Below are 25,711 nucleotides of genomic sequence, written 5' to 3'. Positions count from 1 at the left end.
TACCTCTGCCATCATCTGCTCGATTTTCAGTCACAGCCTAATCCAGCCTCATGCCCCTCCAGCCAGCTCAGGGCAACGCCGGCAGTCCCGAAGGCCAGAGGCAGCAGGCCTGGGGGGGATCTGGGGGTCTGCCCTTCGCCCTGGGAAGAGCTGAGACTCTGTGACATGTGGGGAATGTTGTGGGGAGGGGCAGGAGCCCTTTCTTATCAGCAGAAAAGAACTCTCCCACCACAGGCTGGATAGGACCACAGGGGCTCCCAGGGAGCCCCTTCTCCCTGCCCCCCATCTCCCCGGCACCCCCGCCAGTCCCTGTGTCCTAAGACAGCAAGCCCACCAAACCATTGCCCACCCCCCCAAGGTTTCCCCAGCCCCACTGAGAAAACCCCAACCCTTCAGTATCCCGCTCCCCGCTTCCTCTGGCCCATACCCCTTCCAGGCTCGTCTCGCCCTCCACAGGAACCACGCCGAGACTCCCTGTTCCCCACCCACTCTGTGCAAGACCCTTTGCCCTTGGCCTTCACTGGGCCTAGAGTTCTTTGTTTTATTCTGGACTTAGAAAAGTCCAGGGCCCAGTTCCAGTGTCACCTGTTCTGTGAGGCCTCCCACCGGTGAGAATTAACCCTCTCAGGGCACAGGGCTGCCCTTCAGAGCACAGTTAATATTACACCCACCGCCCTCTGGGCTGAGCGCCTTTGGGACAGAGCCCCGCCAGGCCCCCCTGTGGGCGGCCAGCACAGGGCCTGGCGCCCGGCAGGTGACCGAGCCACCTTTACCGAGTCGACTACAGGCAGCACACCCCTCTTTTGTTCTCACTTGTCAAAGCTGTTTGTTCTTGCAGCAGTGATCTAGGATATAATGGTTGGAATGGAATAATTGTACAGCAATAAAGCTGGAAACTTCATTGTTTCTTGCCCATGTTGCTAGTTTTTGAGGCAGTGGGGCTAACAGGGCGGAGCCGTGGTGCAGAGGAAGGGGACGAGCCCAGGGCTCTCCCACCAAGGCTGCCTTCTCGTCACCTGGAGCAACCTCATCGGCGGACCCGCCCCCTCACGGCTGGGCAGGGGGAGCAGTGGACAGCAAGATGACAGTGTGCTGCTGGAGGGACTCGTCATTATTCTACGGGGCCTAGGGCCCAGGGCCCCTAGACTAGGATTCTGGGTTACCTAGAAAGAAGCCACATAATCAAATCTGGAGATAAGACCAGGTTATAAGCTCATGGAAGCTTGGCCCTAGAGACACTAAGGCCTAGGCAGGGGCAGCAACCGGTTCAGGTTCAAGGCCATGAGGAGTGTGAGAGACAGGGCCAGGGTTGGGACGGGGCATCTAACCTCTAGTCCTGCATTTTCCCTGCAAACCTAGGCTGCCTCTACGCCAGCTGTGAGTACTGGAGGGTTAGGGAAATAGTGTATTGGGAGAACCAAAAGTTTGTTTAGTTTTTTCTGTAAAATGGCTCTGGTAGTCCTTGTCTTTAACTTTGTTCGAAACAATTTTGTCAAACTGTATTATGACAGCTGTCACATCAGTGTGCATTTTAAAAAACTTATCAAAATTGGTGAATTTTTGTGTTGCCATTTTAATATTGGAGATGGAAAAGTATCTGCAACATTTTTGGAGTACTGTGCTCTATTATTTCAAAAAAGGTAAAAAAAACACAACTGAAATGCAGCACGAAGATTTGTGTAGTGTGTGGAGAAGGTGCTGTGACTGACTGAACATGTCAAATGTTTGTGAAGTTTCACCTCGGCTGGTGTGGCTCAGTGGATTGAGTGCCAGCCCGTGAACCACAAGGTCACCGGTTTGAGCCCCAGTCGGGGCACATGCCTGGGTTGTGGGCCAGGTCCCTGCCTGGGGGTGTGCGAGAGGCAACCAAGCAATGTTTCTCTTTGCACATCGATGTTTCTCTCCTTCCCTTTCTCCCTCCTTTCCTCTCTCTCTAAAAATGAATAAAATGTTTTTTAAAAAGTTTGCAAAGTTTCTTGGTACTATTGACATTTTGGCCAAATAATTCTTTGCTGTGGGGCTGTCCTATGCATTGGAAGATGTTTAGCAGCACCCCTGGCCTCTACCCATCACGCCAATAGCGGGAGACAGCTGACATACTCAAAATATCCAAATCAATAAAGTTATTGGGGAAGATGAAAAATGTTTTTTTATTTTACAGGAAAAAAATGTAATGGGCTTTTTGGCCAACACAATAGAACTGTTCTTTTTTTCACAGATCACTGTTAAACTAGAGCTGAGCGATGACAAGTTTTTTAAAAAAGCATAAAATGTTCCATTTTTTAATTTAAAAATATATCAAATGGAAAATTCACTGAATTCAATAACCTTCTTTGCCCACCTTCTCCTTTCTGGGCGCTGACTTGCACCCCTGAGGCAGAGCTGTGGGACCTGTCCGGTAGGCCACCTGGGAGTCCCTGACCCCGCTCAAGGACCCATGGGGCTGAGCAAACCACAGAGGTGACCAGGGATCCTCCCGCCTTCTGATGCTGTGGCCCTAGCAGCAGCGGTGAATTCTGAGCATGAGACACACTTCTTAAGTGTGCCAGCTATGAAATGCAATGATAAAAACATCACACAGGTGAAAGAGACCCTTCTAAGTCCTCTGTTTCTTAGTGAATTAATTCTGCGACACACGTTTCCCCAGCATCCTGAGGCTGCTGCCTGGGTGGAACGGTGGGACGGGCTTTTGCAGACTCAGTGATGGAGCGAGCTGCCGGGCAATACCTTGCAGGGCTCCTTGGAGTCTGCACACGCTCTGAGTCAGTGTCCCTACAGGGTCCGTCCGGGATTCACGGGTCCAGGAATCAAGGGTAGAGATGGGGGGGTACCACTCATTAATACCCCTAGTGACTCACTGGCTACAGTTTTGCTTCCTGTTCCTGTGACCTTATACTCTGCTGGCCTAGGGGGTCTTGGTCCAAAGGGAAAAATGCTTCCTCCAAGAGACACAGCAATGATTCTATTGGACTGGAAGTTAAGACCCATGCCTGGCCACTTGGGGCTCCTCATAGCTCTGAACAGGCAGAGAAGGAGTTTCTGTGTTGGCTGGGGTGACTGATCCTAAACACCAAGGGGAGGTAAGGAAGCAAATGTCTGCAACAGGAGGGCGCTTAGGGCATTCTTAGTATCCCCGTGCCCCGAGATTAAAGTCAACGAAAGCCTGCAACAACCCACCTAGGCAGGGCCACCCATGGCCCAGATCCTTCGGGAATGAAGGTCTGGGCATCCAACCAGGCAAGGACCGTGACCAGGTAGGTGCTTGCTGAAAGCAAAGGGAATACAGAATAGGTAGTGGAAGAAGGTAAATATAACGACCAGCTATATAACCACGTGGCCCATTAGAGAAACAAGAACTACAATTATCATGAGTCTTTCCTTCTTATTGTGTTTGTTATAAATACATTTTCAGGTGTGTGTGTGAAGCAAACATCTTTGTTTTTTTCCCCCCTCTCATTCTCCTATCATGTAATATAAGATGTATTGTTTTTTTCCCCTGGGTCTTGAGCCTGCCAGCCTTTGGACTAAAACCACACCATCCACTCTCCTGGGTCTCCAGCCCATTGACTGCAGACCTCGGGACTCGTCAGCTCCATAATCGTGTGAGCCAATTTTTTACAATAAATCTCTTTCTATGTGTATCTACGTCCCATTGGTTCTGTTAGAGAGCCCTGGCGAATACATCACACACACACACACACACACACACACACACACACACACACGTGCGCACGTGCCCGCAAAGGCAATGTGATTCCAATGTGAATGCCACAGAAGAAGGTGCAAGTGGCAGCTTCAGGAAGTCCGCACCTGTCCCTTCCCCAGGCGGACATGGTTGATGTCCCTGTGCCGGTGACAACGAGGTCCCCTTTAGTGCCTACTCACGTCAGGGTCCAGCTCGTCCAGCTCGTTTTCCAGAGTCCTGAGCTCATCCTCTGTCAGGGCTCCGAGGATTTCATCTTCATCCAGGTCGCGGTATTTCTCTAGTTCTCGTCTGTACGACATCGTAGAAGAACTTGTCTTTGCCTTCTGAGTTTCGGGGCTGACCTAAGACCTGCCAGAAAGAGAAAGATCTCAGGAAGACCCTTTTTGGATTTGCTTTCAGGAGAAATAAAGGCTCGTCATCCACATGGTGGCCAGAGTGTGTTTTATGAATTGTCAGGAGAGTGATCACTACAGTGGAATACTGCCCTAAATTGGACTAATTCCATAAAAAACTGAGGGCATGTGATTTAATGAATCATAACTGACTGTATTGGCACAGCCATAAAATACAAACAACCGGTGATTAACCTCCTCTGTGGAGCCTCACGAAGCCAAGCTCACCCCGGAAATGGGTCCACGCCCGTCCATGCGGCTGGCGCATCTGCCTCCCCCGGCTTGTGCATGGCAGGGTCTGGGTTCGCTTCACCCCACTCTCTCCAGGGCCCAGCCCGGGGCTGCACACACGGCAGGAAGTTTTTCACTGAAATGAAGCTGATTCCAGTTCTCTACCTGCCAGTGCTGGCCCCGTCAGACAGCCTGAATGGGGATTCTGGGCCCTTCTCCACTTGGAGAGGAACGTCAGCTCACTGTGGAAGCTGCTGGCCCCTCTGCGTTGGAGCCTGTTCCCACGTGACCGTCAACCTACAGGGAGCTGAGCCATTGGCTTCCTTTTGGAAGCCGATGGCTGAAAGGTGAGGCAGCCCCTCTGGCCTTCCTTGAGTGCTGTGGGATGCTGTACAGAATTGGGTCCCCCCCCAAATCACATTTAAAGGTCTAACCCCCAGTACTGCAGGGACCCAGTACCACACTGCAAGTAACAATGGGACACTACTTGGAAATAGGGTCCTTGCAGATATAATTAGTTCAGTTTAGACAGGTCACGGTGGGGAAGGATGGGCCCCTGATCCAACATGACTGGTGTCCCCATGAAAAGAGGACGTTTGGACAGACATGTGTGCAGGAGGAATACTACGTGGGGATGACCAAGGCGGGGACCAGGGTGATGCCTCCACAAGCTGAGGAACACCGAAGATTGCCGGCAAACCGCCAGAAGCTGGGGAAGAGGCTGGGACAGAGCCTCACCGCCCTTAGAAGGAACCAGCCCCGCTGATACCTTGAAGCTGAACTTCTAGCCTCTAGAACTTTGAGACAATAGATTTCTGTTGTTTGAGCTGCTCTGCCTGTGATACTTTGTTATGGCCCCCCACCCCCCGGCAAACTCATATAGTCAGCATCACCTTCTTCATGGCATTATATGTTTTCAGAACCACCGCCGCCCCCCCCCCCCCCCCCCGCCATGCAAACAAATAAACACAACCCATGGCTCATCTGTGAAATGACTCATGGAATTTTCCAGGGTAGAAGAAACAAAAACTAGGAAAAAACAACCAACTAATCAATCAAAAGGGTGGGATTCATTGTCAATTTAAAACCATTTGAGTGATGAAAAATAATCTAAAACTGAAGTTCACTAAGCTACCAGAAAGAGCCTCTAGTACAGGAAGCAGAGGCACACGTCATTAAGGTAAGTTCGCACATGTGTGGGCACTTCTGTAGTGGTCCAGGCATGCGACGGCTGGCTTGATGAGAAGGAACTTGCTTCCCGAACACAGAACACCCCGGCGCCATTGTTTCCTCGAGGAATGGTTCGTCTTGGCCTGACGTCATCCTTTGACCAGACCCCAAGAATGCAACGTTCAGACCATAAATGCCCCCCTGCATTCATTTCTATTTACTTGCAAAGAAAGCACAAGCAGCGGACAGTGCTCTGGGGTCAATGGGACAAACCCTCCCGAAGGCTCTCAGAGAATAACCTCATTTGGCTTTTCCTGCATGGAGCCAGGAGAGGTCTCCATCCCAGGGCCAAGAGAAACCCTAATCAAGGGCTGAGAATCTTCCAGAACCTCCCAATTAGTGTCTCTGAGATGGGCTGCAAAGCACGTTTCTGGTGCTCCAACAGGGTTCGGGCCACAGGAGTCCCACAGGCCTCTGGACTGCAGGGCTTCTCGGAGCCGCTGGTGCTGCTCCCACGCATGGATGTCCCCGAGAGGGACAGCTTACGTGCAGAATGCCCCCGTCCTGTGGACCATGAAACCACGTCTCTCAGAAACTGTTCCTGGAATTGGAAGCTCAGGAACCGATGTTGGTCAAACAGCCTTCCACTCGCCTCTGGGTCACAAGAGGGGGCTGTTCAGACTTGCCCAAGAAGGGGCACAGGGACAGGACCTGCTAGGACAGGTCTGCGACCCTGGGAGCTTCCGCCGCTGGTTGTCTTTGCCTGTGGACTCGTTTCCTAGATGCTCTGCACTGAAACCCTTGGGGAAAAGGCACGGGCGGCCCTGGGAGAGGGACGAGCCCAGAAGGGGCGGCCGGGGAGAAAGGAATCCAGGTCGAAGCCAGCTGGGAGAAGAGGAACTGGGAGGGAGCAGGGAGGGAGGAGCAGGTGGCAACTCTGGGGTCCACCAAAGAAGGGTCAGGGCTGGGTGGCGGGCCACCTCCAGAGAGGCCACCCTGGGGGGGGTGCAATCCTTTAGTTTCCTGAGCATCAAGAAAGTTCATGGTTCACTCACACACTCCAAGGTGCTATTGAACTCAAAAATCCGATTTCAGAGAATTTGATTTTTTTCTTTTATTGATTCCAGAGAGAGGGGAAGAGAGGTAGAAAGGGAGGGAAAGGAACATTGATACGCCACCTCTTGCACACACTGCACCTGGGGACCAAACCCACAACCCAGCCTGTGCCCCGATCGGGAATCGAACCTGTGACCTTTCAGTGTGCAGGACAATGCTCAACCAACAGAGCCACAGCAGCCAGGGCCCATTTCAGAGGATTTCTAAAGTCAAGTGCCCCGTGGATATTATAGAGTGATGAGGCATGACAGTAAGTAAGCTGAGCGGGATGCAGAACTCCCAAGGTAAACTTCAGGGCTCTCGGCTTCAAGCCACACTCATCCACCTGGCTCCCAGGGATGGTCTCTCTGAAGCAAGACTCTCCCCCTGAGGTGGGTGATGTGGGGGAACTGGAGGTGGGGAGGAGACACAGGGTGGGAGGGAGGTGAAAGCCGCATGTTATCAGAGAGGCCACTTAACGCTCGGCCTTGAAACCTGGCTTGGAAGAGATGGTGTGGTGCCGCTGTGATGAAAGGCCTCTACTCCCTAACAGAAGGGCTGTCATGGATGGACACAGGCTGAGAGCCCTCTGCCTCCGGCTGGAGTGACAGCTGCGGGGTGACTCCCCAAAGCATGCTTTCGGGGCTTCCGCCTCTGGGCCTCCGTTTGCTCCTCTGCAAAATGAACCGAGATGGACCGGGCAATCCGGCCTGTCACCCAGGCCTCTTGGAAGCCTCCAAGAACTGGATCACATGCGTGGTCTTCAAACTGCGCGGAAGGAGATCTCGGGCTCTGAGGGAGCCCCTCTGGGGCCCTTGTAGGGGGACGGCTAAGAAGAGGATAATGGAGCGGGGGGGGGGGGGGGGGGGGGCTTGCCCCCAGTTTTACCTCATTTGTTTATTTGGGGTTTCATGTAAGAGTTCCCTCGAAGACAGGGTTCAGCTGCTGGAGTGAAAAGCTGAAAATCACCGGATGGGGTTTTGTCGCCTACACAAGGGGAGGATAACAGCGCTCGCCCCCGAGGGTGCTGTGAAGATCCATACAACAAGTGAATGAGGTGCACCGCCAGGGGCTGGTGCGCGGTCGGTCGGCGCAGGCGCACAAACGGGAGCCCTTCTTATGGGGCTGCTGCTGGGGTCGCCACCTGTCCCCAGCCACGCTCCCCCACACACCACACCCGACTGTCCTTTCCCTCGGGTAGACGGTGTCCTCCTTGTCCGCATGTCCCGGTGTCCAGCCCTGTGCCCGGTGGACATGCTCGCAGGGAGTGAGCCCATTAGGGGTTTGGTCCAGTGTCCTTGGAACTCTGGGCAAGTCCTTTCTCTTCTTGGATCCTTTCTTTACTCCCCTTTAAAATGGAAAGTGCGACCTGCTCTGGGAGGGCTGGGAGGCCCAGATGGGGGAGGGGCCAGGAGGGAGGGAGCGGGTAATGAGGTTCTGGGGCTCCCAGCATGGCTGCAGAATACCATCTCTGTAGCCTGGTTTCTAAACTGGGTCCCAAGTAAGAGTTGGTGGGGAGAATAAAGGGCAGCTCCATAAATTTAAAACACATTTAAGACCTAAGTCTTTCAAAGCTGCAGTGTAGATTACACTAAGCACCTCTGGCCACCCTGCTTCTCAGTAGCCTTAAGCTGCGGCTGCTAAATACGAAAAACAAAATTTACAAGCTGTGCCAGGAAATAAAACTAGGCAGGTTAGGCAGTAAAAATTAATGGGTCAAGGGCTGAGGCCATCCATCAGGAAGCTCCTTGGAGTACCAAATATGCCTTTAAATCTCTCGCCACGGGGTGCCTGTCAGTTCTGCTAAAGGCGTCTCCAGGCCCCGCCGCTGTGGGAACGCTTGGGGAGGAGGTGCTGGAGTAGCTTCTTGATTTATGGAGCACACTTCCCGGGGGTCAGGAGGAGCTGAGTCACAAGTTCAAGTGCATATTTTCCAGTTATACCATCTTCTTATTTCAGCCACGGCGAATGGCTTCACGCCGGGCAGAGACAGGCTGATTCACAGAGCTGCCTCTTCCCGCCCCATCTCCTCCTGTCTTTGTCCCTTCTCCTTCAGAAGCCCCAACCGTTGGCTAAAGGGATGCGCCGTGAGCCCTCCGCATGGAGGTCTGCACCCCCTGTCTTCCCGGCAGGTCCCCTGGGCCCTCTGAGGGAGCTGCCTCCCCCACCCTCCTTCTAGGGGACCTCTGAGCGGCAGCCACACTCCGTAACCTCGCCGTCCCCCCAGCAGACTGGGCAGAACAGGTGCCCGATTCCAGTCAGTGACCTGCTCCGTGCCTGTCTCCTCGGTCTGGCTCTCCCAGGCTTGAGCTGGCCGGCTCCCAGGTCTGTGTGTGTCTGTGTCACATGTCCCCTTTATATAAAGACGCCAGTCATCCTGGAGTAAGGTCTGCCCTCACGACCTTATCTGAACTTCATCACCTGCAAAGACCCTATTCCCAAGCAAGGTCACATTTATAAGTTTATCTTTTGGGGAATACAGCTCAACCCACAACAGCATTGAGCTGGGACACAGGGAGAGGATGGGGCAGGTGGTGGGGGAAGCTGGGGGTGAGGCGAGCGAACAGGTGGAAGCTGAGATGAGGAGGCAGCCATGTCTCCAGCGGAGCCCAGTCCCTGCTCCCTCCGGCGGGAATTGTAGGGCTCAGGTTGGCCCCCCCCCACCCCCACCCCCGCCAGAGGCTGCTGTGCTCCCACAATCCTTAGGAGGTGCACCCCTCCCAGCCCTCGGGTACCTTGAATGAGTCCCTGCTCCTTAGAGCCAACCGAGAGCGAGAGTCAGCATCCCGGTTTCCCTCCTTCTCAGTCTCCCTGTGATGAAATCTTCTCGGCCCGTCTGGTCCCCTGGGATCTGCCCTCTGCTCACTGCTCACCCGCCCCTGGGGGCTCTTATCTCCGCGTGAGGTCTGTTGCCTGCGATAAGCTGACGTCTCTCAGCTGGTCTCTCTCCAGCTCAGGCTCCCTGCAGGGCACGCCTCCTGGACTCCCTCAGGCTCACCGTGCTCAACCCCGAGTCGCTGCCACCACCACTATCTCCTCACCCGGGTGGGGGATGACGCTCCTGCCACCCATCAGTCACCCAGGCCAGACACCTGGGGTCAGCCTGAACTCCCCCCTCCCCCCTCCCTCTCCCCCCAGCTCTGGCAGGTCCTCATGCCGCCAATCCTCCCTCTCCCTCTTTCTCTGTCTCTCTCGATCTTTATTGCTTTTGAATGTTATAGTTTTTAAAAATCATGGTCAAATATACACTACATAAAGTTGATCATTTTAGTCATTTTAAGTGTGAACTTCTGTAGCATTCACTGCACTCGTATTGTTGTGCACCCATCTCCTCCCCCCCCACCGCTGAAACTCTGTCCCCATGAGGCACCAATTGCTGCCCTCCCGCCCCTGGCAGCACCCTCAGCAACCCCCCTGGCAACCCCCCTGGCAGCCCCCACTCTACTTCCCGCCCACTGTCCCTGCCGCAGCTACGTGGACTCAAACCCTGCGTGTCCATCTGCGACTGGAACCCTACCTCTCGCACACCCTTTGTGTCTGTCCTCTTCCTCCCATTTCACGGGCTTGCTTTTTTGAAATCTATGTTCTTGCAGCGCTTCCCAGTCCCCCTGCCTCCGGTCCCCTACCTTCCTGTCCACACTGAACTCAGCCTCCAGATGAGTTCCTCCCAGCAAGTCAGTTCCAAAGTTGCTCCTGAGCTGAAAGCTACCTTCAACAGTCCCCGTTAAGACCGACAGAGAGCAAACTCCCCAGCCTGGGGTCTGAAGCCATCCCAGACCACTCAACCCTGAGCACCCCTGAAACTTCAGTCCCCTGGGCTGTGCTTATGCTGCATTTTCAGCCTGGGGCTCCCCCTTCCACATGGTCCGAAGTCGCACTAAGTCCTCAGAGTGTGGCCTCTCCACACAGCACCCCCAGCCTCCTCACTGGCGAGCATGGCCTCGCTCCTTGGTCTTGCTCCTTGGTCTGGGGGGGTGGGGGGTAGGGGGCGGGAGGTAGGCAGTTGCTCCAGACATCTCTGCTTCCCAGCACCTGGGGACAGGTGATCCTAGTGTTTGCAATCTCTGCACCAGGACACTAGGTGCCTGGATCGGGGTGGACGAGAGGCTGGCCCTGCAGAGTTGGCAGCAGAATCCCCTGGGGGCAGAGAGCCCCAGGGGCAGCAGCGCAGGGGTGGGGAGCAGAGGCTGGTGGAACCTGGGGTGTTGGGAGGTGAGGCAGCTGGAGTCTAGGAACCCCTCCCCAGGAGGCAAAGAGGCAGCAGGAGGTGGGGCCTCCTGTGGGCCAAGCCTCCAAGCCCTGGTGCATAGCCCATTGTCAATGAGGCTTCATTTAAAAATATAAACCCAGAGATAAAACTAAACATTTCAAGAAAGCACCTGCAGGGAGCATGTAACCAAGCACAGGGCCCCTCTGAGAAAAGGGCTCGGGCAACCGCACAGCCTACAGCCTGGTCCGCAGCCCTCCTCCCAGCACACATGCCCCCATGGCCCCAGGGCCCGGCTCGGCCTTGCCTCACCCGGGAGGCTCCTTTTCCCCCCTAGCATCTTCCGCACCGCTGGCATCTCTGGTCCCCCAGCTCTCTAGGAGGCTGGGGCTGTTGTTGATGCCACGGCAGAAGGAGAACCAGGAAGGGAGTCGGGGGACCTGGTTACAAGTTCTGACTCTGGCTGAGGACTTGCTGTGCAACCTTGAGCAAGTCGCTGTGCCTCCCCGGTCTCAGCTTCCACAACCCAATTCACTGAGTGAGCATCTACTGAGGACCCGCTTTGTGTGGTGCGGGCTTTTGTGGGAGAACCAGATATGAAGGAAAGAGTCCCCAGGAAGCTTACAGTTAAACTGGGAGGATAAGACTCACAGAGAAGTCCCTGGGGTGATGCCAGGTACATTGCCTCCTCATCTACTTCCCTCAGAGCGGGGACAAGGCAGAATATTAGCTCCACTTTGCAGACCAGCCTCCTGTTGGGTCAGCCTGGTAACGGGTGAGAGCTTGGACCGGGGTGCTGCAGACCTGGGCTAAAAGCCCTGCCCCGGCTCCAACTGGCTTGGCAGCCTTGGGCATGTCACTTAGTGTCTCGTGGATTCATTTGTAAAGTGAGGGCACAACAGGCACCTCTCCAGGGGTGCTGTGCAGAGGAAATGAGATAAAGGACCACGCGGTTCAGGGTGCTGGGTTTTCTGCCGCCTGCCCCGGTCAGTCCCACGAGGCACCAGCCTGACAAGCCAACCCCACAGAGCACAGGATGGGCTGAGCAGCCATGTGAAAGATCTGGGGGTTCTCAGCGGACTCTCCCCCCACTCTAGGCCCACAATGTAAGGCATCAGTCCCCAAAGTCCCGGTGCCACCTCAGCTGCATCAGTGCAAGCACAGGGGCCAAAGCAAGGGCACCAACGGTCTGGCTCCGCTTTGCACCGCCCTCCACCCAGTCTCATCATGACAGTACACTCAAGGAATTAGGGGCTGAGAGAGCATTTTTCTTTCCCGAAAAACTGTTGTTCTTTTCTATCAGACATGAAGCGTCCTCCAATTCATCTCGTCTCCCTTTCCCCTTGGCTTTCCTGATTCATCTCAGAGCTGGTCTGAGGTCCGAACACAGGTGCTGTCTTCAGCCAGGTTGGTGGCGCCATGCTCCAACCTTGTTCTGTGCTGGGCACTCATAACTGGACTTCTGAGTGGCCCTCAGGGGGGAGCCGCACGTCCTCCAACACGATGTGCAAGCTGGTGGGTGTACGGGTGTATTCCCTTTTGTGGGGCAAGCGGCCTTACTTCCCATCAGAGATCCTTAGAGTCTCATGACCCCAGTTTTCAAGTTTTCAGCCCTTTCTCTTTCAAATTTCTGTTTTTACCAGTTAAGTTGCCTGTGCAGGTTTATTTTAAGCCATCTCACACCCTTTTAATGGTGTAAGAGGAATGCAGTAGAAAACTATAAACAAATGCATGCAATGGTGCCAGCCAGTCTGACTTTTTCAATCTCCCTGGGTTTGCATGGAGGAAGTGGTGGGCACCCGGGCTCCCGCCCCGGCACGGGCCGGGCACTCATCCCCTGCTCACAGAGTCATAGGCCGTGTGCATGGAGAAAGGCAACTGGACCGAGGAGCCCAGAGCGCTGGTGCTCAGGGGAGGTTCTACGCTGGACAGGAAGTGGGCGCTGGACTGTAAAGCCCTGTCTGGACCTAAATTTCTCCAGAAGGCAAAGAAGGAAGGAAGGTAGAAAACAGTGGAAATAACCCACTGCTGTGGGGCCTGACCCTTGCAGAGGCAGGCCCAAGCTGTTTCTTGCACTGTGTCCTTTCAGGGGGTGATGGGAGCTCAGGTGAGGCAATGAGAGCTTTGCTTTAAAGGGTAATTACACGTGCTCACAGGCAGAGCACAGCATCCCAGGCGGAAGACACAGCAGGGGCAGAGGCAGAGGGGCCCGGGGCGTGTACGCTTGCTTGCCCCGTGACGAGAATCCACGGGAGCACCGAGAGATGATTCTGGAGAGGTGGCTTGGGGACAGGTCTCTGAAGGTCCTCGTGTTCAGTGCTAAGGAATCTGGTAGGAAATGGGGAGTCCCTCGAGGGAGAGGAACTACACAGTCACGTCTATGTCTCGCCAAGATCCTTCAACAGCAGCACAGAAGAAAAGACATGAGGCAGACAGACTTTCAAGAGGCTCTGACAGTAGCTCCGGAGAGAGACAGCAAACTAATGGACTGGGGTGGTGAGCGTGGGGAGGGGAACGAACCGAAGAGATGGTATGGAAGGTAGACTGGCAGGACTCCTGGCCAAATGAGTGGGGTGGCAAAGGGAAGGGGGCATTCTGGCCCGGTGCCTGGGTGAGTGGTGCTACCGTTGACCAGGGTGGAGGGCACCAGAGGAGGACTGGGTGATGGAGAGCCTGAGTCTGGGCCTGTTGGTTGTGAAGTGCCCTTGGGATGCGCTGTTGGCGTTGTCCGATCGGCGGGAGTCACAGGAGGGGAGCAGTCTTGCCTGGACCTGTGGACTTGGGCGTTGTCAGTTTATAGGGGTGCTCAGAGCAGTAGGAGCGAGTGGGATAGTGGGGGGGGGGGTGAGACAGAATGGGGTTGAAGGTGGCATTGACGTTCAAGCGCAGGCGGGAGAGAAAAGTCCATGAGGAGAGGCTGAGCGAGGCCACGGGGCATTTCTGCTCCCCCTGTTCCCTTGGGCAAGGACAGTGAACACTGCAGCGGCCACAGCTCACCACCCACCAGCATCGTTTCCAGGAATGGCCCTGTGGTCACCGCCCTAGGAGTCCCTGGGTGACTAGTGGCTCGGGCTCAGGACCTCGAGAAGCACAGAGACAGGGACACGTGGGCCGAGCCGGCCTCCCTCTCCTTCCCACTTTCCTCCCCATACACTGTCACGTCCAGCCTTTCACAAATCTGTTTTTCTTTGAGGAAAAAACAAGAGGACTTTAAAAAAAAAGGAGGAACAGAAGAAATGCTCACATTAGTTCAGTTTTTTAGACCAGACAAGGACCCAGCACCTCCTAACATCAAAGAAAACTTCCCAGATGTGTCCTAGGCGACCCCGATGAATTCATTCTTTCATCGCCACCAACAGCAAAGAGAGTCAGGTCCTAGCGTAATTAACAGAGGAGGATTTTACAAAACCAAACAAAAGAGAGAAAATGGCCCCAGAGCTATGCTATCTGATTCATGTTTTTCCTTAAGAACAGGTTTGTGGCTCTAACTGGATAATGGCTCCTTGCAGCCAAATAATTGATCTGTTTGGTGTTCTGGCTTTAAGCAGAAAGTGAACCAGCCTCTTTAGAAACGCTGGCAGCCTGGCGAGTCCATTAGCAAGACCAGAAAGTCCAAACATTGACTGGAAAGGGCCATTACGGCTGGGCTCAGCCGGAGCCATCGATAGATGATGTCATTTCAGCAGTGAGCCAGCCAAAGTCACGAGGCCCCTGGGCAGAGCCAAACTACCCTTCGTGGCCCATCACCAGCCTCCTTTGCAGATACTGAAGTCTGCCAAGGGGACACGGAAATCTGAGCCGGGACTGGCCTCGTTTTACCCTTTCTTTGCTCAGCCTGATTCTAGAGGAATGCGGTTCTGGGGCCCGCTGACATTCAGCGGGATATTAAGGAAGGTCCTCAGCCTTCCCATGCACACCGCCTCAGATTCTCTCTTCATCCTCTTCCCCTCTCCCGGTCCTTCTCTGCCTCTTCCCACACAGCTCATCCCCGGAACACCCGCCCCACCTCTGTGCCCTGTCTCCGTTTCCTGATACCTCCCCTCTTTCTTCCTGGCTCATCCAAGCTTTTCGAGTCACAGGCTGTCTCCATTTCTTCAGCTCCCATTAGCTGCTGCCTCTTCCCCTCACTAACACTAACAGTATCATTTCAGGGCTGCGGGCTTTCCCACATCATCACCCTTAATCCCCACAGCAACCTCTACAAAAGGGGTGCTTTTATTATCCCAAAGCACAGAGGAAAACACTGAGGCTCAGATGGATGGTGGTGTGGGAGGGGGAGGCGGGGGGGTGCTCACTGGCCCCAGTGAGGCAGCAGTAGATCCCAGTTTTGAACCCTCTGCAATGCCCTGGCCAATGTTACCCAGGATGCCCTGCCAGTCCTGGTGGCCCCTCCACAGTCCTCAGCCCCTCTGTCTTCATGCAGCTACTGGCACTGCCAACCTCTCTCCTGCCCTGGCTCTTGGGAAGCCACTTTCTCCCACTCTTTCCCTCTTCTTCACTGAGTGGGCTCCCCCAGATTTTATTCCTGGCACTGCACTTTTCTCATGCTAGAACGTCTTCCAGGAAACCCCAAGCCCTTTTGATTTCAGAGCCACGAGAGAGCATCTTGCTCACGGTCACTCTGAGTGGGTGGCAGAGCCGGAGCTGGACCCAGGCGCCCTGACCGCCCGGCAAGCCCACCGTTCTCACTCAGGGCTGCCGCCACCTCCTGACTCCTGTTTGTGTGCTTTTGCTGAGCTGTGGGAAGCAGCCCTACCCTGGAGGAGCGAGAAGGTGTGAGACCCTGATAAGGTGGGCGGAGGCTATTTTCAGAGGACTCTGGCTTTCCACTTAGGCTGGGAGGAACTCAAGGGCCAAGAGAGTCTGAAACAAAGAATTGAAAGGCTGGCTTGTTATAGAGAATTAATTCACCAAAGTCACAGCATTCCTCGCTTTCCCTCTCTGCCTGTTTGTTTGCAGCTGGAATCGATGAGAATGTTAGTATTTGTCTCCGTTTCCCCTTAGTTCTATCCTTGGGGCTTTGAGATGCCATTAGAAAAAATATGTAAGAGAAAGCAAAGTAGAAACCAAAATGAGACTTCAGGATGAGGTGCTCTTGTCTCTGAGCACGGGAGAGTCCTGGACAGCAGCGGGTCAAAGAAGCGGGGGCACTGGCGGGGCTCACCGACCCCTCACGCCTGCCTCAGCACCAGGAGGGGTCAGGGAAGATATGAGAAAGGCTGGTACGGACTGCAGACCTCCTGGCGCTCCCAGCGGCCTGTGACCTTGAGCAGGGGGCTCTGCAGCCCTTCTGGAGAACAAAATGGCTGTCACCACTGGGGGAATTCTAGCTGGAGAGTTTGGCCGTGCTTCCGCCGAGGGCTCAGAACTTGAGCTAGGCGCTGGCTCTGTGATTGGGGTGCAGAAAAGCCTGGGCCAGGTCATGCCCAGAGTGTGAGGGGGCAAAGGTGGAGGCCGAGTGCAGGGTAGGGAGTAGCAGAAAGGGTAGGGATTGTGGGATGTGCCCGCACTCCTCGAAGGCTACATCATGATCACCGTTTGGGAGAAGGGGAGGCCCGGGAGCAGCTGCACTGGAGCCTCTGGCCCTGCCCAGTTCTTTGGGTCTAAAGTTGTTTGAGTCACAGGCTGCTTTGCGAAAGTGATGCTGCGACCAGGCATGATACCATAATTGCCGCGGGGCGCGCTTCCCTTGAGGGTACGGCCCAGGCTATTCCAAGGGTCCTGGTAGGTCCCAGAATCCCACCGTCAGAGAGACCACCAAAGTCTCCGGTTTCCGCAACCCCTCCGGATATGCACGGCGGTGCCCCCAGTGTCCCGGGCCGGGAGCTGGTGAACAGGTGGGAGGCGAGCCGGCGGTCAAGAGCGTACCCTGCTGCTCTCAAGGCTCTGGCTCCTAGCTTCATCCTGGGAACAAACCCCGGCCCTACACGCGGGGAAACTGAGTCTCAGAAAAGTAAGACGGCTTGGCAAGGCCGCCCTGTGAGTTGGCAACAACCGGGAGGCTTCTGTCTCCAGGCACCTTCCCGGTTCACCTCGGCGCAAAAGCCATGTACCGTGGCGCCTGACACCTCTTCATCTCCCGCGGTTTGGGAAACTTTTCCTTCCACAAACAGGCGCAGCTCGAACCCCAGTTCCTCTCCTGCCCAAGCACGGACGCCCCCACTCCCACCGCCGAACTCTTGGAGAGGGAGGGGCGGCTCGTATCCGTGTGGGCTCGGGCGGGCACCTGACCCCCGCGGGGCAGCCGGGCGGGGAGCGCCACCGCTCTGGAGCCCCGCACGGGAGGCCCTCGCCCGGCCCCCGGCCCCCGGCCCCCGGCCCCCGCCGCGGCGCAGCTCCTCTCTCCGGTTAAAGACGCGGCTGGCGCTGAGGTCCAGAGAGGAGGGGCTCTGGCCGGAGCCACACGCACCCAGCGAAGGCGAGCGATGCGGACGCAGCGTTGCGCTCCGGACCTCGACACCCGGGCTCGTGAGCCCGGAGGCAACCCGGGGCGGCAGCTATTTATAGAGGGAGCCACGCTCAGTCCCTCTTGGCGGCGGCGGCGACAGCTGAATATTTTGCCCAGATATGGCTGGCGCCCCAGCGCGGGGGCAGGGAGCCCCGCGAGCGCGTGGGGGACCCCTGGGCGAGTGGGGGGCTTACCGGGCCGTGGAGCCGCGGGGCGGGCGCGGGCGGGCGTGCGAGCGGAGCTTGGGGCTGGACGAGCTCCTGTGCGGCCGCGGGCAGGCGGGCGCTGTGGGCTCCGGGGGTGGCAGCCAGGGGCGGGCCCGGCTCCCGCTGTCACCGAGCCGCGCCCCGCCCCGCCCCGCCCGCCGCCCTCTCCCTCCGCTCGGGGGCGCCGGGGCTCAGCGCGTGGTCCCGGCCGGCCCGCGAGCGACACCCGCGGCGGGGTGCGCGGGGCAGGGGCAGGGGCCGGGCCACTCAGAAGCTGGATGCTACGGACAAGTGGGTGCAGGTCGCCCCAGTCTCGGGTTCCCCATTTGCACCAGGAGTTGTTAAAGCGCTGGTAGAGTTACCTGGAAAACGGTGGGCGGATGATTATTATCATCCCGGAGGGGTTGGGAAGGTTCTCGGGTGGTGCCGAGCCAGCCCAGCGGCTGCTGCACCCTTACCTCCTGTGGTTAAAGCACGGATCCCTCCGTCCCAGCCGCAGCCCAGCGAGGTCTGGCGTAACCCAAGCTTTAATAAGGATGAGCGGCACTGTCTCTATATTGAGAGGCTGGGGTGTCCAATAACGACGTAGAGAACAGAAGAAGTCCCACTTTCTTAAAAGGTTAATAATATGTTTTCCAGAACAAATCACTTAAACCCAAACAAACTTCAAGTGTTTTAAGTTTTTAAATGGCTCATAAAAGAACTATTTGTATGGAGAGAAGATAAGGTCTCTCTGGATTATTATGGGGAAGTTTCTAGTAGGAATAAATAATATCAGCTCTTTTTAATTCCAGGGTATAGTTACTAATGAGAAACACTCACTTTTTTAAAAAATCTTGTTTTCCACTAGAATGTATTTCTACACTACAAAACCCTTAAAACTGTAAAAGAATACTCTTTTCAAGGGGTAGGTGCCGTAATATTTAAAAATCAATGGTCTGACATTTCAGACGTTTTAACTTTAAACCCGTCTGTTGTGGAATCTAACTTCAGGTGCATACATCACAGGTACTCGGGTTCAGGCATGTCTGTCCGTGAGAACACCTGCTGCGACCAGCACTCGGGCGGGAACACACATCGCCAGCGAGCCGAAAGGCAGCCTGGGCCCTGGGAAAGATGGTCACGTTCTTGACTCCCAAGGGCATCGTTTCCTTGCGTGCCTCTTCTCTCCACGTTTGTCTTCATTTGCTCAATTCTAGGTTGTGAAACTAACGTGCTGTTTCTCGCGGCTGCATTTTCCTCTCCTGGCTGTAGAGGTTCCCATTGCATACCACAGGTTTTAGGTGTCCATCTTACTCATGGACACTTAGGTCATTTGTAGGTTTATCAATTACAATAGTGCTGCTGCGAACTGTTTACTAGAAGCCTCCAACAGTTGAAATGAACAAAAATGGATGCATTTCCCCCATTTCTGGCACATGAGTTATGGTATCTCATCGAGGTTTGAATTTGCACACCCATGGTCTCCTGGGTTGAGCACCTTTTTGTGTTAATTGGGTAGCTGGATTTTCTCTTTTGTGAAATGCTAGCTCAACTGTATTGCCCATTTTGCCTCTGGATATTCTTTTCTTTATTGAAAATATTCAGTGTATTTTCCCACGACATATATACAGGGTGAGGGGAAAGCAGGTTTACAAGGTGTTTGTGTGGCAAGTAATACAATAGTTAATAAATAATAATACAAGAATAAAATCGGTCTCACATTCTCACACCTATAAATCCTGTACAGTATGTATTGGGTTAGCCAAAAAGTTCGTTTGGGTTTTTTCTGTAAGATGGCTCTCATAGTGCTTAGTTGTCTTTAATGTCATTTGAAACAATTTTGTTAGATTTTATATGGCAGCTGTCACATCAGCATGCATTTTAAAAAATTATCAAAATTGGTGTATTTGGGGGTAGCCATTTTAATATCAGAGATATTAAAAATAGGCAACATTTTGGCATATTATGCTTTGTTGTTTCAAGAAAGGTAAAGACACAACTGAAACACAAAAAAAGATTTGTGCAGTATATGGAGAAGGTGCTGTGATTGATCAAACATGTCAAAAGTGGTTTGTGAAATTTTGTGCTGAAGATTTCTTGCTGGATGACGCTATGGTCAGTTGAATTCGATAGCAATCGAATCAAGACATTGAGAACAATCAATGTTATACCGCACAGGAGTTAGCTGACATACTCCAAATATCCAAATCCATAAAATTATTGGTGAAAATGTCTTTTATTTTATGAAAAAAACCATGCGGACTTTTTGGCCAACCCAATACATTCCTCCACTCTGCTTTGCCTTCGTAATAATGTCTTTGAACAAGTGTTCCTCACTTTAATACAGTCTTGTCTCTCGACTTTTCCTTTATTGTTAGCCCTTTGTGTCCTATGCAAGATTTCTCTCCTACTCCCGGTTGTAAGATGTTTTCCTGTCTTAGCTTCCTACAGTGCATTAGCTTTTCCTGCTTGGACTTCAATCCACCTGGAACTGACTTTTGAACGTGGTGTGAGGTAGAGGTCAGGTTTCATTTGTTTGTCGAATGTGCTAGCACTAGATTAATTTTTCCAATTATATCAACAGCATAATTAATTTCTTTATTTTAAAAAGTAATGGAAATACTTCTAAAGTCAGTAAAACAGAAACGACCTTTTCCTTATCTGTAGACAATTCAAAATTTTTATTTTTTTAGGGAAACATTATAAAAAAACATTTACTTTATTTCATTTAAACACTTATTCCAGACATTCTTTATCATTAATAATTACTTAAATCACTGGCATAAGCATTCCTGAATTTTGAATCACTTTAATTATATTAAATATAAGTTCTAAAAAGCTAGAAAGATAATTTTAACATTTTTACACGAAAAACATCAGGTATTTAACTGCTTTATATTCTCACTTTTCCTAAATTTTATCACACAAAAATAAGCAAATGACTTCAAGTATTTCATATAACCTTCACTTCTTCCTTAATTTTGTGGCCATACTCAGCCACTTCTGTGAGCGTCCTGATCACCAGTGTTTTGAACTCTGTATCTGACAGGTTGGCTGTCTCCTTGTGGCTTAGTTCTTTGGGGTTTTGATCTGGTCTTTCATTTGGGCCATGTCTCTTTGTCTTGGCACACCAGTCTGGATGAATGTTTCTTCTTTAACTCCTTGCTTGTTGGACTTCCATACAGTTTGATTTCCTGGCTGTTCTGGTTATTTTTTTGTTTTTAAATTGGTCATTCCCTTCTTTTGATTGTGTGCAGAAATGAAGTGTATCCACCTACGCCTCCATCTTGGCCAGAACTATCAGCATCAGTCTGTGACGCCTCCTTTTCCTTATCTTCTATATCCAAGGTGTAAATTCTAATAATTCTAACCAAAAACTTCAAAAAGCCTTTAATATTTTTTCTTTGGTCCCACTGCTCCCCTCTTAGTCCAGGGCTTCCCTCCCTCATCTTTAGGCCTCTGCTAAGGCCTCCACCGTATCCCTCTGTCAATTCATCCTGCCCACCCATTAGCAAGAACGCACCATCATATGTGCCTGTTGTGGAGGGTGAAGACAGTGGTGCGCTGGAGTCTGCAGTGCAGGCTTGCGAGAGCCACTCGGGCGCATTTCGTTCCAACTCCACATTCGGTGATGTCACACTGTTAGCTGGGACTCAAACAATGGAGGGAGTATTTACAGTCTGGGAATTGTCAGGCTCTAGCAATGCCTTGAAAGTACCAGTAATCCTGGATGCATATGCATGGCGTTCAGGGACCAGATAAAGGGCCAGTGTGCCTGGTAGAGGGAATATTGGACAATGAGGTTCAGTGGGGAGGCTGTAGAAGGCCTGGGCCTTCAATCTCGATTCCCTGGGCAGTGAGAAGCCGCTCAAGATTTCGGGGGAGAGGCACGTTGGTCTGCCTGGCTGCTCCTCCCGCAGCACCACCAGCAATGCCGATGTGCTAAAGGCTCGGGATAGTCTCCCCGCGGTCTGGTGACTCTGGGACACAGCACTACACACCAGGGTGGAGTTAAGTCATGAAATTCTCGGTCTACCCGGAAAAGAACCCAGCGCCACAAGGACGACAGCATGAACAGAGAGGGAAACTCTTCGTCTTCAGATCATAAAGCCTAGAAATGATGAGGCGGCTGGTTTTTACATTGATAAACATGTTTATTCTAATGTTATAGTAATAATTCAAGTACGATTCTCCTGGAAAAGTCAACTCTGTTAAACACAACTTATAAATATTTTTCATCAACCATAACATACTCTTTTTAGTCCCCACAGCAGTCAGAGCCATGTAGCAGAGATAAGGTTTTTTTTAAGCCTACTACATTTTGTTATTGCTAGAAAATCTGAATTAGTTGTCGAGGTCTCAAAAGCAATGGTTATTTAACTTTTGAAAGCTCTACCAGATATTCTGACATAAAATCATGAATCCAGATATCCGTGTCCGGCAACGAGGTGTCCACTAAATAGACCACTACTTTCTGGTCCCAAGGGTTAGCGTTTTCTGTAACCGTCTGCACCAGCGCCACCAGAGGTTTCTTCTCCACGTGATTTCGAAACACCATCGAAGCCTCTTCGGACCACTGGCTGCACTTTACTCCTAGGAGGAAGAGCAGAGCAGGGAGGGGTCAAACGAGCCTGTCTTTGATCCTTAACGGTGGAAGACTACTTAGTCCATTCCACAGTGGCTTAAACACACCAGGTTAGACTTGCCTAACTGAGAAACAGTGGCGGGACGATCCCCCGAAGCAGTCCAGCTTACAGTTGTTCTATTCTAAATGGGGTTACTTCTGTCAACCTTTACCTACAGACACAGTTGTGAGATTTAATGCTACATAAAATGAAGTTCTATAACTACTGCCCATTAACCTATATAAAATACATGCAGATTTAAACTGATAACGGAGATAAATAGGGGGAATAAAATATCAATGACATTTTTCTTACTTGCAGATTTTTTTCTGATGAACCAAATATAGTAAAAAAGATTAATATATAATTTTTCAAAATCAGCATGTACAAAGTCACGGCCAAAGCCCTGGACTGAACACCTGGAGACGCAGTCACGACTCCAGCTCATTCTTGTCGAGTGGGCTGGTCTCAGGCACATCACTCTGTTTCTCGGGCCTTGGTTTACCTATAGAATAAACTGGCTGGGCCAGATGAATTTCAGGTCCCATGCGTTTCTAACTTTTAAACTTGAGAGCTCAATTTAGAGAATTTTAAATCAGATTTTAAAACAAAATTGAGACAATATGTATTTTCCAAGAAATACTATTAAACTAACAAGTTAAGAGCACATATACTATAAATTAGATAAACTATAACATATGCCTCATAGTGGTAAAGGCCTGGGAGTTTCACATGTAATTTAAAATGACCTGCTGTCAACATAGTGGGTGGGCAAAACTCTTTGATTATTAAGCATTTTCCACAAGAGAGGCCTAGAACAGTTCCTAAGCTGCTGTTTCCCAGCACTTCCAGAACCCAACCCTCCTGCCTCGGGGAGAGCTGCAACAAGGGGCGCGGCTGGGAGAGCCCCTTGCACTCAGCAGGCACCAGAGGCCGCAGCCAAGGTGCTTCATGCTCCACAGAGACCCCTTCGCTGGGCGGTTCAACTGTCACGTTTAACACCACCAGTTGTTAACAAAATATGAACCCTAACAAGTAAAAATGAAAAACATGTAACTATAACATCTGAGGAAACCATTTAGAGGTTTGAGTTCAAAGCAGATCAATGGTAGCCAGCCATGTGTGAAATGACATTTTTGGTTTATGTCCAACTACCGTGGGAATGTCCTCTGAATTCTAGTAGAAGACACAAAGAAATCAGCAAACACTTCAAAAACAAGGCAAAATATCTCTCTCCAATGAAAGTTGGTCAATATACTACAAGAATAATCTATATACAGAGTTGCTTTCATTGCTGAGATCATGTCACTTCTGCCACTGTGCTCGGTGGGCGTGGTGAGCAGGGTGGAAGTCAGCGCAGCATCACGGGGCCACAGCCCCCGTGCTCCAGCACAGCGGGGCAGAGAGGGCCCCAGACAGCCGCAGTGTCTGACTGTCCCCTTGGCCCCTCGGCCCCCACAACCTCCATGGATGCTGACAGGCCTCTGGGTGGAGCTTCATCTACCTCCGGGTAGAGTACACACAGGGGAACCACAAACCCCTGGACCGCTTTCACAAAAGACAAGACAGAAACCTCATTACACGATACCACAAATCAGTACCGCTGTACACCTGTTGAGTTAGCTCCTTAGATTTTAATGGCAGTCAGCAGGCTGGTGCGGATTGGTGAGACCACACACGTGCGTGCTGTGGGCTGCAAGGCAACTGGAGACTCCCTTGGCCACGACAGCAGTCATATTCTAGGACCCAGAAATGTTTTATAACTGTAGGAAACCATTATGTAGATGCTTTATAACTTATGTAGTAAATTATGAAATATTTAACTGTGCAGTGTTCTCCTCCTATTGGTTATTCAGGTTGTTTCACTGTTTTCATTTGTTTTGGCTCATATACACAGTGGCAAGGTTGTTTCTTAATGCTACAGTCAAAGTGTGAACAACCTAAACAGGCAACAATAGGGAAATGCTGATCAAACGGAATAGTTTGCAGCTATTAAAAAATCATTATCATGCCCTGGCTGGCATAGCTCAGTGGATTGAGCGTGGGCTGCGAACCAAAGCATCACAGGTTTGATTCCCAGTCAGGGTACATGCCTGCGTTGCAGGCCACGGCCCCCGGCAACCGCACATTGATGTTTCTCTCTCTCTTTCTCCCTCCCTTCCCTCTCTAAAAATAAATAAATAAATAAATAAAAAATCTTTAAAAAATCATTATCAAAACACCCCCCAAAATAGGGGGAAACGCTATCCGAAAATAGCAGGCTGCATTACCATACCTGTCCTGAGATTACAGCTTTGGAAATAAATGCATCCCTGAAACCAGAGCTAGCAGGGAGTGTGGAAAAGCAGAAACAGTGGGTAGGGCTGGAGGGCATGACGACTGTGAGAGCATGAAAAATTATTTCCTTCTTGGTCAGGAAGACCATTTTTTTGTGAAAAAAAAATCGCCTCCACAGGCCAATGATTCTGTCCTCCCTACGTACCCAGGATAATGTGACAATATAAAGAGTGTTGGGGAGTGAGCTCAGATTCCTCAGAAATTACCTGCCAGCTGAGCCGGCACTGCTTGGAACGGCAGCTTCCGGAACACGTCCACTAGGGGCTGCACTTTCCGTACGTTGACCAGCTCGTGCTTGCCGTAGTCCAGCTCGTACACCGAGGCCAGCCCGTTGGTCAGGATCCCCTTCAAAAGCACCCTGTGCCACCTAGATGTGCCAAGGATTGAAAGCGACGAAGAAACACAAGGTCAACGCCTGCCTCGAGGATATTATTTCATGATAAAAAGAAAAATGAATGAGAATGTTGTTTATCCGAGTCTGAAACTCTACCACCAGAAGTTTCTGAAGAGACTGCTGCTTCTTTTCCTAAAGGGTTACTGTTGTACACAGGCTCCCGCGAGGGAGTTTGCTCACTCGGGCACCTCTTTCAGGCCTCGTGGAGCTCAAGGAGAGCGAAAGAAACACCACGCAGGAGGATCGGGACCAGGCTCATGGGCCCCTTCACTCCGCTGGCGGGACAGGGACCGCCACACGTGTGGGACGAGTATGTGTGTGAAAGACGGGAAGAGGGAGGCAAGCGGGACCGGGCCAGGCCGAAGGCACACGTGAGAATGAAAGCACAGAAGCCCCACGGGGCAGGTGGTCTGGGGTGGAGCAAACACCACCGAGTAGCAGGGAGGGGGGGTGTGGGGAGGAGAGGAAGAGAAAGTCAGACGGGGAAGGGAGGCTGGGGAGAGACTACAAAAAGGAATGTAAAGTTGGCATTTGTAATTATGTCAAGTAACAACATAAAAAAAAATAAAACAAAAAAATCTCACCCACCACTTAAAGAACCTGGAAAGGGTAAGAGAGCGTGGAGGAAGATCCGAGGTTCAAGGTGCCAGAAATTCACACACGTGTCTTTTCCCCTCTGTGTCTCCATCATTAAAATGAGAAAACCCAGACTTCAGAGTTCAAGAATGAAGGGCCATTCTCGAGTCCTACAGTCTTGACTGTTCACAATGTCTGAAAGCAGAGTGTCTCCAGAGGTGGTCTCTGCTCCCGAATGCTTTGAGTCGGGCTCTGCCTCAGGTGGTGGACCTGGGCGCCCTCGGAAACAGGTGTGTCACAGCCAAGCCCAGAGGAACAGCAGGCCCTTGGCTGCAACATACT

The 25,711-nt window shown here is 52.1% G+C and overlaps 2 protein-coding genes across 4 annotated transcripts in view; both read right to left on the bottom strand.

Annotated features, from left to right (window-relative positions):
- TMOD1 (tropomodulin 1) overlaps nt 1–17,569 on the bottom strand; it is a 72,320-nt gene extending 54,751 nt beyond the window's left edge. The window contains exons 1-2 of one of the 2 annotated variants that reach the window (XM_028517783.2): nt 17,444–17,569; nt 3,886–4,054 (exon numbers count right to left, since the gene is read on the bottom strand). In XM_028517783.2, coding sequence (XP_028373584.1) covers nt 3,886–4,005 — 120 coding nt within the window. In that variant the 5' untranslated portion in view covers nt 4,006–4,054; nt 17,444–17,569. The remainder of the gene's footprint in view (nt 1–3,885; nt 4,055–17,443) is intronic. The other variant, XM_036021955.1, reaches the window with a different exon arrangement.
- Nucleotides 17,570–20,864: 3,295 nt separating this feature from the next.
- Nucleotides 20,865–25,711, bottom strand: part of TDRD7 (tudor domain containing 7) — a 61,776-nt gene continuing 56,929 nt past the window's right edge. For both annotated transcript variants that reach the window (XM_028527744.2, XM_036021952.1), the window contains 2 exons: nt 24,606–24,766; nt 20,865–22,030 (listed from right to left, as the gene is read on the bottom strand). In XM_028527744.2, coding sequence (XP_028383545.1) covers nt 21,810–22,030; nt 24,606–24,766 — 382 coding nt within the window. In that variant the 3' untranslated portion in view covers nt 20,865–21,809. The remainder of the gene's footprint in view (nt 22,031–24,605; nt 24,767–25,711) is intronic.

This window comes from Phyllostomus discolor, chromosome 3 (assembly GCF_004126475.2).
Source record: "Phyllostomus discolor isolate MPI-MPIP mPhyDis1 chromosome 3, mPhyDis1.pri.v3, whole genome shotgun sequence".
NCBI lineage: Eukaryota > Metazoa > Chordata > Mammalia > Chiroptera > Phyllostomidae > Phyllostomus > Phyllostomus discolor.
This window is presented reverse-complemented; position numbering and strand designations above follow the sequence as displayed.